This window comes from Pteronotus mesoamericanus, unplaced genomic scaffold (genome assembly GCF_021234165.1).
Source record: "Pteronotus mesoamericanus isolate MK-2021 breed Mesoamerican mustached bat unplaced genomic scaffold, CSHL_Meso_final contig_101, whole genome shotgun sequence".
Classification (NCBI taxonomy): domain Eukaryota; kingdom Metazoa; phylum Chordata; class Mammalia; order Chiroptera; family Mormoopidae; genus Pteronotus; species Pteronotus mesoamericanus.
The window spans coordinates 15,582,868-15,596,209 of record NW_026555001.1 but is presented as its reverse complement, the minus strand read 5'-3'; the positions used below and the strand labels follow the sequence as shown (position 1 = coordinate 15,596,209).

The 13,342-nt window shown below is 50.5% G+C and overlaps 1 protein-coding gene across 1 annotated transcript in view; it reads left to right on the top strand.

Moving 5' to 3' along the window:
• The window catches only part of DPYSL5 (dihydropyrimidinase like 5), a 74,106-nt gene that overhangs the window by 22,232 nt on the left and 38,532 nt on the right, over positions 1–13,342 (top strand). The window contains exon 2 of the mRNA XM_054566266.1: positions 9,371–9,635. Within this exon, the coding sequence (XP_054422241.1) occupies positions 9,375–9,635 (261 nt within the window). The 5' untranslated portion in view covers positions 9,371–9,374. The remainder of the gene's footprint in view (positions 1–9,370; positions 9,636–13,342) is intronic.

Here is a 13,342-nt window from a genome sequence, read left to right as displayed (position 1 = left end):
AGCCTTCCAGCCTCCCTCGGCATCTGGGCCACGCTCTCCGCTCGTCCGGCCAGGCTTCGGCTGGTCTCACCTCCTGCTCTCCACCGTCATCCATCCAATACACCAGGCACCCTGAATGCTCGTCTGGTCACAGTGCCGGCCTCTGTCTAGCCTGCCCTCCTCTGGGTCCCCCTTCACTCCTGGGGAACTCCTAAGCATCCCTCAAGCCTCACCCTCGGGGGCTCCCTCTGAGAAGCAGGCCTCCTCCCAGTCAGAGATGAGAGCTTCCCTGGACCTGACAGCCCTTCCCTTTGCTCACAATGAAATCTGTTTGTTGTATTTCTTCCCATTTCAAACCTGTGAGCTCCGGGGGCTTGGCGCAGCTTCTGGCACGTAGTATAGTGCCGCGCAGTAGGTGCCAAGCCTGCCTCTGTGATACTTGCATCTTGGCAATATGCTAAGAGCCTAGAGGCTTGGAGACAAAATAGAAGTACCCAGTTAATAGCGATGTCAAAATCCGGGTAGGCGATAAGGGCCTGAGCAGAGGCTTTGCTAAAAAACAGATTTAGATGGTGGAATGGACAGTGCCTGAGTGAGTTTGTTTGAAGTGTCTCCTTAAATGTCCAACACTTGAGTCAAGATGTTAGCCCATTAGCGTGGTTCGGACCCTCTGATTCTGCTGTTATTTGGTATGTAGAATTCCCCCGCTTCTGCTTCTTTCCATAAAGGTGTATGACTTTGGGTGGTCGTCACCTCCACCTGTCAAGTGGAAATAGCATATCACCTCCCAGGGCACTCTTGCTGGGGTTTCAATTAAATGCCACGTGTTAAGGGCCTTCACGGCCTCTGACACATGGTAGCACTGGGTGAGTGTTCTCCGGCCACCTCCTTGCCTTGGGTGATTGGGTCAGTTACCGTCTTCTGATTGATCTAAAGGATTCCTGGAGAGAGAAGCCGAAATCAGTTTTATTATTGGCTTCCGCAGACCACAGGCGTCCCTGACAGCTGGTCTCCGTCTGTCCACGCCGGTCTGCGCTCTGCCCCATTTGCCCACGCCGCCATTCTTACTGTCCATCCCCAGGCTGTTTGGCTTTTCCTCCAAAGAAGGCTCCAGCATTCAATCCTCTCCCAGCTCCGCTCCTGCCTTTTCTATCCTATGGCACCTTGGGGCTAACCCACTGCATCCTCATACCTGGGTTACCGCAGCTGCCGCTCCCTTGGCCTGCAATCGACCTGGGCCCAGTAAAGAAGAGGAAAGGCCAGCCCCCAAATAATGCTTCATCCCTGGATCTCACTCTGAATTCCCCAGGCTGTCCCACGCCTTCTGGTTCACATTCAGAAGCCTGAGCCTCTTGCTCTGCGTGCCTCGACATCACACCTGGCTCTCTGAGCTGCTTCCTCATCTCAGTCTTACCTCTCCGCCCCAAGACTATAGATATATTTAGTCTGCTTGCCATTCCCAACCCATCCTTGCTTCTGCCTCCTGTCTTCCCCCCAGCCCCGCCTCTAGGGAATGCTTGCTTTGTTCCGCTGCCCCAGGCTTTGCACCAAACACCGCCCCAGCCAGGACAGAGCTCTTGAGAAGCCTTCCTTCCCACCACTAATAACCTGTTACTGTAGCTGATACACACACAGAGTGTTTTCACGCCACTGTCTCATTCGATCAGCCCTCCTTCCTTCCTTCCTTCAGCTAGCATTTAAGGAGTCCCCTCTGAGTGCCTGGCTCTTACAAGGATAAAATAAAGCCTAGGCTTTGCTCTCAAGGAGTTCCAATCTAATAGGTATGAATTCCAACCCAGTTTCTCCAGCCATAACATGGGGATAATAATGTCTAATTACCTCATAAGGTTGTTATGAGGTTTATATGAAATGGTGAGTGAGCCTGACACAGAGAGAGTTTAACGGCGAGGATATGCTGACGGCGCCCGCTTTGCAGCCAGAAGACGGGCTTGGAGCAGGTGTGGATGTGCCCACAGTCGCACGGCTCAAGGGGCAAAGCCAAGCTTGGAGCTCCAGGCGCTGCTCTACCATTGCCCACTCCGCTTCCTGCCCGCGTTTCCCTTGCACCCTGTGGGTTCCCACCCACCCCGTTCACTGCTCTCTGAAACAGGCCTCTGAACCGCAGGCACCATCGGGCTAGTGGCATCACTTTCCCAGGCGGGGGCAGATGGGCATTTTCACGCACAGTCCTTCTTCTAAGTCTCCTCTGAGTGGCTCCCCCTTGACATGGTGCTTCCCACTTGAGCCCGTATGTCTCACCTGTGTGAGTTTGTCTCTGGCAAGGAAATGACCAAGCCCATAGTGGTGCACCCACCTGGCTGCCCATCTCAAAGCTGGGTTCCCTTACTCATGCACTTCCGCAAGCACCCGTGAGATTTGCTTCTCAGGCTCCAGGAATTCCAGATTGGGCTAAAAAAATACCTGTTCAGCTCAGTGACAGAGGTGTGTCAGGTCCATAAGAAGGCAGTTACACCATAGAAGCAGGCGCAGGAGGGAGGATATCACTGACTGGGCAGAAGCGTCATTGGTGTGAAGTCAATGACAGCTAAAAGCATTGCATTTGGGAGAGAAAGCTAGAAGCACATTTTAAGCACAAGATGAGCTATTTGGTACCTCTTTGACGGAGTCTTACCTCTCAGAGGAAAAAAGTCTGTGCCCTTCTCAAATCTATTTGAGTCAAAATAAGGAAGAAAACTGGTTGGTGCTAAAGCCAAGTCCTTTTAGGAAATCTTCCACAGGGTGGCAGGTGAAGGCAAGACTTCCAGAAAGTTTTCATCTTACTTCAATTTTTTTTTTCAAACAGTATAAATGTATGTGCATGGTTTAAAATTACCATATTTATTTTTCATTATAAAATCAATTTACTCTTATAGAGAAAGTATGGAAAATTATAGGGGGAAAATTAGCTATAATCCCCTAACACAAAGCTTGTTGTTTATTTTCATCTGGTCTGGGTTTTGTGTGCATATTTTTATGTGGTTGTAATAATAGTTAACATATCATGTTTTTACTAATTTTTTTAGTAAATAGTAAAAAAATACCTTTTTTAGTTTACTAGTATGCAGTTCTGTTTTTTTTTCTAATTTTTAAATGTTTTATGAGATACATACAGAAAAGTGCAGAATATGTATGCAGAGTTTAAAGAATAATTTAAAGCACACACCTGTGTGACTCCTGCCCCCCACCCGCCCAGGGAAAAGACTAAATAGAGTATATGCAGCTTTCGAGAAGCTTCCCCTGCCGGTACCCCTCTCCAACTCAGCCCCGTCGTGCCCCCCCAGAGGTAGCCATAGCCTCCCTTTTCGGATAGTCATTTCCTTGGTTTTCTTCATGGTTCTTCCACTCTTTGCCTCAACACTACAATTCAGTTTTGCCTGATTTTGAATGTTATGTGAATGGAATCGTGCCATATTTAGTATGTTGTGTCTTGCTTCTTTCCCTCAATTGTTTGCATGACGTTGTAGATGGCTGTAGTTCAGACTCGTTTTCAGTTCAAAAGGAAAAAAGGAGAGGTTTTCTTTTCCCGCTCAATTTCTTCCCCAAATCTCGACTTTATCAGGTAGCCCAGGTCCGTGATTCTTCCGTAGTGAGGAAAACTCACTGTTTTCCCCTGCCATGACTGTCCCCGCCCTGCACCTGAGGGTGGCGGTCTCAGGCTGAGAGGAGCCCGTGCCCTGCGCCTTGGCAGCGGGTGCCGGCCCCTGCGCCTGTGGCTGGCTGGCGTTCTAGGAACCCCCGACTGGGCCACTGGAGGCCCTTGAGCCGCAGCTGCCGCCCTTACAAGGGAAGCGATGGAATTCCTTCTGGGGCCTGGAGACAGCTGGGGGGACATGGAGAGCGCAGCAGGCTGAGGAATCTGCCAGAAGGTCAGCCGGGGGAGGGGTGACTGACAGTGACTCTACTGGCCACCAAAGGCCTGGTGTTCTCTGGCTCAAGCTGCAGTTGAGAATTCTGGTCTCTGGCATGTGCACACCTCCTTTGCCTGGCTGCCCGCGCCCTGCGGCAGCTGGGCCACAGGAGGAGGACCGAGCGAGCGCCTCCTGCTGTTCACAGGTGCGTGGCCTTCCTGAGCCTCAAGGGCAGCCGCTCCTGACCCCAGTGAGTGAGTGGGCACCTCAGAGGAGCTCGGTTGCTGCCCAGATGCCAAAGGCTGCGCGGGTGGGCTGTGTCGCCATCCAGAGAAGCCTGTCCGCACACTTGCCCACACTCTCATTTGTCTTCTGACAACTGCCCCGTTTCTCTCATCGCTAATCTGGTTGGACAAGTGGTCCGCAGCCCCACTTCTCACCACCCTCTCCTGGCTAATCCTTTGGAATTTCGCTTTTGCCCCCTGCACACTGGTGGTGGTCGCTCATTCAGCCCAACCATGCTGGGCCGGGCCAGGTCAGATGAAGCCACGGGATTAAAACCTCTTAACTTGATTTTAGCCTGTGAAGGACTCACCCCCACTGGACTTACATACACCTGCCCAGAAGCTAGGCCCACGCCTGCACTTCACTTGTGGCTGTTCCGTTGTCCTAAGCTTGTTTTCACGCCTCTTCAGGAACAAGCCCTTGTTCACCGTGTTGATGCCCATCCCATGGACAGACGGACAGGCTTGCCTCTCTTCCTCTAACTGCCCTGAAGTCTACAGGGCAACCCGGGGTTGGGCTCTCTCCTGTAGGCTTGCCCTCTCCTGACCTATCTGGTCTCATTCTGCCTTCGCTGCTGTGCGGTGATAAAGATGGTGGCGGTATTCCAGACTCAGATGTTTTATGGTCTTATACGCGTGATCCCTGGTTGCAAGCTCCTTTGGCCAGCCCTCACCTGGCACCCTTGGGCTTCATCCTGCCCAGCCCTGGGTGAATGTGTCTCAGAGTGGGTGTAACATCGGCCGCAGGCTCTCTGCCCTCCATGTGCAACCCCGTCAGCCTGACCAGCCCTTCTTCCTGTCCAGGTCCCTGGTCTCAAATCCTCACTAGTCCGTGGAGATGCCTGAGCCCCAGATGAGAGATGGACCTTCCCCCGTTGCTCTCCCCATGGCTGGGTGGCTTCTACTTACAGAATACCTCAAAATGTTTTGCACAAAATTCCCAGATGACCAATATCAAGCCCACCACTTCCACCAACCCTGCTGGACGCTGACACCAGCCTGAGTTGGCGAGGAGTCCAGCAGAGTCCCAGAGTCCTGGGGCGGGGGATGGTGCAGCAGGTTTGGGCCAGGCTGGGTGTGCTGCCTGTGGAACATCACAGTGGAACATCGCAGTGGAAAGAAGGGTCCAGTGGGCGCTTGGATAGTGCTGAAGTGCCGCGTTCCGCACTGCGCGCGCAGGAGATTCGGTTCCCAGATGCCCGCCTATTTTGGAAAGCAGAGGGCTGGGTGGTGAAGAAATAAGCCAGAGGGCAGGTAAAGAGTCAAGACTGGTGGTCATGGGACAGGGACAACCATGATCTCGTCTTTTTTTTTCCTTAACCTGTCACCTGTTATTAGTCATTAGTTCCTACAGATTGACCAGGGAAGTAGTTACCGCTGAGGAGGGGCGTGTGGAATGGGACAAATGAGGTACGGGGACTTCAACAGTAATGACGGTGGTAAGTTCACAGGTGCTTGTGCCATGATTCTTTACACCGTCCATGTGGATATAAATATCATTAAATCTACTCAGGAGCTGATGAAGCCAATTAAGAATTAATTATAAAATTATACTGTGCCTGAATATCAGTTAAGATTGTCCAGAGCTTTACTATTAAGAAACCAATTTATTATTTTTTAAATTAAATTTGTTAATTTAAACGCTTGACTATTTCCCCCCACCCCTCAAACTTCCCATTTTGGCCTTTGTGTTCTGTTGAACCTTGAATTTGTCCTCAGTTTTCAACTCAGAGAGGCTCCCTCACCAGCATCGCCCAGGATCCGGCAGATGTAGCACCCACAGCCCCTTTAGGAACGGCTCCCACCCATCATTCTTTCCTAAGTGCTGATCAGAAGAAGAAAAAGAGCTGCATGTTTTCCTTTTCTTTGCCAAACCACCGCCATATGTTGCCCTTTGCTCCTTCAGCCAATGTTATCCGCTTGGAGCAAGAGAAAAGCCACGCCATTCAGCGTGTCCCAGTGACCTCAGCTGGCTTCCCACGCCTCCGCTTACTGCCCTGGTCTGCCATTAGGATTGGCTTAAATGTCACAGGGCAGTTGTATAGCTCTGGTCTCCCATGCTCCTTGATACCACAGTTAACCATTTGTCTGTAAAATCACACGTTTTTCTGTGGATTCTGCCAAAAGAAGAAATGTGAGTCTTAAACCAATACCTGTTAACAAGAGGAAATATATGTCTTAAACTAAGCCCTGGCAGGTTAATGTTAAGGTCTTTATGCAGGAAGTGTAATCTCCGCCCGATGCTGGTGCCCGCGTCTCCGCCTGCGCGGAGCCCCCCGGGTCCCGGCGTCCTCCCGCTGAGCTGCAGGCAGGACAGGCTGCTCCGGCTCCCCTCGTCTCGCACCTCCCTGCAGTCCCAGGGGAGCTGTGGAAGGCGATGACAGGAGCAGGCAGTTCCAAAACACAGTGTTGGGCTTGTCGTTTCCTTGGCAGGGCCTTCTTAGGGGTGTGTGTGTTGGGGGGAGGTGCATTTCACGACTGCCAGCAGCAGCTGCCATCACCTTGACCCCCCTCAAGGCAGGAAGCCCCCTGTGCCTTCTGCAACGGAACTGCTCAACAACAGTTAAAAAAGGCGGGAGCGTGGGTGGTGCGGGAAATGTTCTGTTACCCAGCAAAAGTCATTGGCTAGCAATAACTTACTGTTTTAAACTTGAAGAGACCTCATGAAAGACAGCACCCCTAAGTTACAGTGTTTCCCCCAACCCCCCACCCAGAAGCCCCTGTTTCCCCAGCTTGCACATCGCCTAACTTAGCACTGGTTCGGGAACATAAGGAACCCGTGCCACAGAATCAGGAAACTGGGGCGTACGAGATGTATACATTCGGATAAATCTTGGCATTTCGAATGTATCCACCATCTTGCTATGGAAGGCATCGTTGCTTCTCTGAATAAATGGAAAATTTTTAAGATTTATATTTGCTGCATAACACTACTCCATTAGCCCCAGGTTGGTTCCCTTTGATCCAGGGTCACTGTTGGTCAAGTCCAGCAGACTGAAAGGTAGACCTGAAGCTCTGCGGCTCTAGAATTCCATAACTCTTGATTTCTTTTTCTCTAATAGCATTTAACTTTCTGCAATATTTTTTATTCCTGCCTGGAGGACAGACATGTGGTTTGAATTCTTTCATTTGCATAGAAGAAATAGCTGCATGATCAAAGTTTTTGATTAAACAAATAGGAATGTGCGATACAGCCAGAAGCCTTTATAGGAGGTGACATTTATTTTAGGGCCCAGTTGTTATTTCAGGATGATTTGATTATAAAGTGTTCATTTCTGCCTAATGTGGTGTCTTAGTCAGCTTGAGCTGCTGTCATAGTACCATAGTCTGTGTGGCCTAAACAACAGACTCGTTCCTCCCAGCTCTGAAGGCTGGGCAGTCCAGGATCAGGGTGCCGGCCAGCTCAGTCCCTGGTAAGAAGAACTCTCTTGCTTGCTTGCAGACAGCCATCCTTTCTCTATGTCCTCACATGGTGGAGAGAGAGAGAGAGACCACACGTTTTTTCCTATAGGGGCACTAATCCCAGTTGTGAGGGCTCCACTCTTGTGACCTAAATACCTCCCAAAGGTCCCATCCCCAAATATCGTCACACTAGGACCAGAGCTTCAACATATGAATGTAAGGGGAACATAAACTTTCCCTCCATTGCACAAAGGGCCAGATATTGGCTCACTGGCTAACTCACGTTTTGGAATTAAATGGGTGACATGAAGTATCATAAATTAGTGAAACTGACACTGATTCTCTATAGACCACAACCACTGACTAGAATATTCTCTGAATAGGCTGTCCCAGCCAGAGCAGAGGGACAGAGTCATAGCCAGTGGCCCATGCAGTGCTTAAGAGCATGTATGTTAACAATCGTGCTCCAGTTCATTCCCTTTGGGGGGATCCTCCTAAGAGGTCCACGGTATCTCCCTGACCCCCTCACTCTGTTATATTCACACACACAGACACACACAGGTAACAGAGACACTGTGGAAAAAGATGTCAATAGCGCTAGCAGAGGAAGCTGTAGGAATGAAGTGCTAATGAGATCACGGCAGGGCCTGGGGGGGGGGGGCGGCGGTGAGAAGCATAATGAATGTCAGCCGTCAACAGCATGGGGGCTTAAACAACAAAAAGTTATTTTCTCACAGTTCTGAAGGCTGAAAGTCTGAATCAGGTGCCAGTGTGGTCCGTTTCTAATGAGGACTCTTTTCCTGGCTGGTAGATGTCCGTCTTGTCTTCTCGGTGTCCTCACGTGGTGTTCTGTACTTGTGCAGGGTATGTGGGGTGAGGGGGGGGAGGGAGAGAGAGCACCCTGCTGTCTCTTCTTAGGAGGACACTAATCCTATCTGATCAGGGCCCCACCCTCATGACCTCGTTTAAGCTTAAAAGCTTCCTTAGTGTCCCCAGCTCCAAATACAGCCATGCTGGAGATTTGGGAGGACGCAAACGTTCAGCCCATAATAGCTCTGAAGACAACTGTCTGGCTTTCGGTCCCTACTCTGCTACAAACGAGTTGTGTGACTTTGAGGACATTCTCTGGCATTTAAAAATACAGATTCTGGGGGCCCAATTTGGACCATATAAATCCGAATCTCTGGGGATTGGGCTTGAGCACAGCTCCTTTTCAAAAGCTCCTTAGATGAACTTACTAGTATGCCACCAGCTGAGGTAGTGGACTTTCTGAGGCAAATACAGGAGGGTGAATGGAAGCAGAATCCATCTGAAGAATGGTGTGAGAATTTGCATCATTCTCACATCAGCCTGTGAGGTTTGGAGAATTTGAGACACACCCCGGGAGCCTCTGATATCTTCAGGACCGTGTGGTGTGGTGGGACATCAGTCATACAAGACATCTGGGTTTGACTCAGCTACTTAGTAGCCATAAATTCCTTACTTAGCAGCAGTTTCAGCCTTTTCACCTGTAAAGTGCCAGCCCCCAGGTTTTCTCTGGGTTACAGGGAGACAGTGGATACGAAAAGGCTTTAGGACGCACACGGCATTTCAGGAAGGTAAACACTGACGTTTCTTTGGCCCCAGCCTCACTCTGACTGCCACTGTGTTGTGGTTCCCAGGAAGTCCCGCTGCGAGGTCAGTGAGCCCAGCTGGCCGCAGGACCTGTGTCCTCAGGCTGCGGAGAAACGTCCTCCTCATCCCAGGCTCACTGCACTCTGCCCATGGAATGTGGGCTCTGATGGGGAGGGGTGGCACCTTGGTGACAATGAAAAGGGGCTTTGACCTTGACCGGTGTGCCCCTCTCCTCTTCCATAGGAACATGCTTGCCAATTCAGCCAGCGTGCGGATTCTCATCAAGGGGGGCAAGGTGGTGAACGATGACTGCACCCACGAGGCTGACGTCTACATTGAGAACGGCATCATCCAGCAGGTGGGCCGTGAGCTCATGATCCCCGGAGGGGCCAAGGTGATCGATGCCACCGGGAAACTGGTGATCCCTGGCGGCATCGACACCAGCACCCACTTCCACCAGACCTTCATGAATGCCACGTGCGTGGACGACTTCTACCACGGGACCAAGGTAATGCTCCCCTTTGCCGAAGGTGCCTGCCACTTCTAGTCTGGAGATGGGGCTGCTCCAGACGAGACCCATGAGAACCAGGTGCTCCCACTGTTTTACTGAAAGGAGAAGTGCTCTCAGGGGGCCTCTGTGGCAACTAAAATTGGAAATTCCAGGCCAGATGTCGTAGATTTTAATGATTACAGAAAAGGGTACATTTAGGCCTATTTTGTGGGTCACATCACTTATCTATGCACGCAGGCTGGGAACTGAGTTTATTTTTATATTTTTATGTCACACTGTACAGACCTAAAGGAAGAAGAGAACTAGCCGGTGTTCGTTATTATCCATGTATGAGGTGGGCCCAGGGGTTGATCTAATGGACTCCTTTATGAAAAGCAAAATTGATTCCCTAAAGAGTGTAAAAAATGTGTATGTTTGGTCTAGACGATTTTAAGGGCAGAAATGATGAGGCAGACATAGCTATTGTAGCTCTGTCCTACTCTCTCTCATAGCTTGTTTGCTACTTTTAAAAACAGCTTGAGAAATCCTGGTAGTGGGTCCTCTTTCAGAGGGAGTTGTCTTGGACGATGTGGAAGTTACTGAGCTGAGCCTCAGCTACTGTACGCTCCTGAATACAAAATGCGAAAATTCAGACGCGTGAAACAAATGGATGAGGAGGACGTTACATTTTGCAAAAGGAGCCACAAATGGGTCCTTTTACCTTTTGCTCCAGAACCTCTGTCACTGCTGTCACCTCTTCACATTGTAATTGTCTCTCACATACCAGCCTGTCCCTGGACACCTGGTGATGGGCTTCTCAAGGGCATATTATTCTGCTTTCCCAGAGCCTTGCAATGGCCTGGAACTAGAGCAGGTACCCAGTAAGCATTTGTTGAATGAATGAGTGATGGTTACCCACATGGGCCTCTGCACCCAGCTGTGCAGCAGAGTCACCCATGAAGGTTATTTAAATGCAAAATTGAATCAGAACCTCAAGGGCCACAAGCACTGGGCCCTGGCAGCAGCCTCTTGTCCTGTCTGATTTACAAAGGACATAGCCTATAATGTTTCCTGGGAGAAAAGGCTCTACCAGCTCCTGGTCCCATGGCTGCAGGCCTGTGTCCTTTGTTAGCTCATAGCCTCAAATCCCCATTGGCCTTGTACCCTAAAATCCCACCCCTTTTCTGCCTGGAGTTCTCAGGGAGCTCTTTCCCATGCTTAGGGCTCGCCCCCTGGGATCCATCTTCCTGGGGGCTCAGGCGCTCCTGCTGCTAGGCAGCCGCTGACAAGGCTCCCCGCACCCACCCCAGAGGAGCCTGGCTGGGGCTGCTGGGACAGGCAGGGGCTGGGCTTGGGATCACAGCTCTGTGGGCCAGCTCACCTCAGGCGGATGGCCCTTAACGTCTCCCTGAGAATATGCCCCCTTCCCAGTCCAGGAGCAACAGACCAAGCCCTGGAATTCAGTGCTGAGGCAAGGGTGCTCCTAAGCCTAATCCTCTGACATCTGGGGCGACACCTGCCCACTGTGACATAGCCCGGGGAGCAGACGTGGTAGGCAGACCCTCCCGATTTTCTCCTATGAGAATGCCCCTGAGCCCTGCAGGTGCCGCATCACTGATGAAATGGGGAGCCCACCCTCATACACTTGCAGGTCCTCTTGCAATTGGTCCCTTTCTGAAGTGAATGAGCATATCCAGTCCATCCCATGCACCTGAGCCAGGCTGGGCCTGTGTTGTTTGTGGTTATGGCTGTTATTTTTATTGAAGTGTAGTGCACAGATAGTAAGTATACAGCATTGTCACAACTGAGCACATGCTTGTGACCAGCACCCGAATAGAGGCACCAAACACTGCCAGCACCAGAAGCCCCTCCTCATGCCTCCTCCCGGTCAGTACTCCTCACCAGAGAGAAATACTATCCTGACTTCTAATACCAGGGTTTGTTTGTTTTCTTTTTTTTAAATAATAGCTTAATTGAAATATAATTCACATAGCATACAATTCACCATTTAAACTGTAGAAGGCAGTGATGTTTGGTATGTTCTCTATAAATTGGCTTGGACTATTTATGTAAATGAAATCAGGAGGTAGGTACCTTTGTATTGGCTTCTTTTGCTCCACATCACATTTGTGAAATTCCCCCATGTCGTTGTGTATCATGGATTTTCATTGCTGTATAGTATTCCACTGTGTGATATACCACATGTAGCACTTACTCATTGTGCTATCAGTGGGCATTTGGGTAGTTGCTAGTTTGAGGCTATTACAAACACTGTTGCTATGAGTGTTCTTATACATGTCTTTTGGCAGACATGTGTACACACATTTCTGTTGGTCATATTCCCAGGAGCGGAATTGCTGGGACATAGGATAACATATGTTCAGCTTTAGGAGATACTGCCAAATCATCTTCCAAACTGATTGTAACAGTGTATACTCCCAGCAGCCATGGAAGAGAGGTCACAGTATTTATCATCAAGGTAATGCTGGTAACCGCACCGGTCCATGTTGGGGTCCCTTCTGTAGCATCCTCAGGCCTTGCACCAAATATGGCAGCTTGGCCCTGGCCAGGCAGGTCAGATGGTTAGAGCATCATCAAGGCTGTGGGTTCGATCTCCAGTCAGGGACACACGAGAAGCAATTCGTATGAATGCATAAAGAAGTGGAACTACAAATCATTGTTTCTCTCTCTCTTCCTTGTCTCTAAAATCAATTTTTTAAAGAGAAAATGTAGCTTATGTAGCTTCCTGGTTATTTTCCCCACTTGGGAGACCCTGAGCCCGGGGCCAGATGCCACACTCTCACTACGCTGTCTACCAGCCTCTCGGAAGGCAGGCTGGCCATCTTTGTCTTATTTTCTACACTGTCCTCTGCCAGGGCCTCATTAGCCAGGAGTGACAGCTTTTCCCCTGAGAGCCTTTAGCTCTTTACAACCCATGAAGGCCCTTGCGCATGCATCTCCGTGCAGGGTGGTAGGCAACTCTTGATCTTTTCCAGGCCTCTCATCCTGGAAGCAGCTGCCTCTGGGAAACACAGAAAAGCCCCCGTGTGATTCAAGGCCCCGGTTCCCCCAGGGCCTGCAGGCTTAGGCTACCTCAGGCACGCCGCCCCAATCTCTGCCCGGCCCTGGCCGTGGGGAGTTTGAGGGCCCGTAGACCCCTCAACGCACCCCGGCTGCTGATGTCACCTCAGCAGGTCCTTTGGTTATCTCCATCCCCTAAGCAAGATTGCGCCCTGTCCTTGTCCCCCAGCTCATGCTGAGTTCTGTTTCATAACCCAGCCATGGCCCAGCCCTCCTTGGACCCCTTCAGCAGACCCCACCCAGAGTCCTGCCTGTGGCCTCCCATCCTCCCAAGAGCTGGCTTCCTGCCCCGGAACCCCCTCCCTTCCAGGATTTCCCCTCCACATTGGTGCTCCTACAGCTGGATATTTTGGGTTCCTCTTTCCTCTGGTTCCTGACAATCTCCTGGAGAGAGAAACCGCTCTGCTGCTGTAACGCTGCTCCCGGGGACAGGTGGGTTTAATTATTTACACAGCCGGTGGCTCTCGCGCAGAGACCGCGCCCTGATAAATTGCCACTGACCTACTTAGTACCTTCTAAGAAAGGTAGCAGTGGAATCACTTTAAGCACCTGGGTTTATAATGGCATAATAATCCCACAGAAAAGCTCGTCCAAGCGATTAGCCTAGAGAAAAAGAGAGATCAAGTTGCATCTTTTTGTTCTTG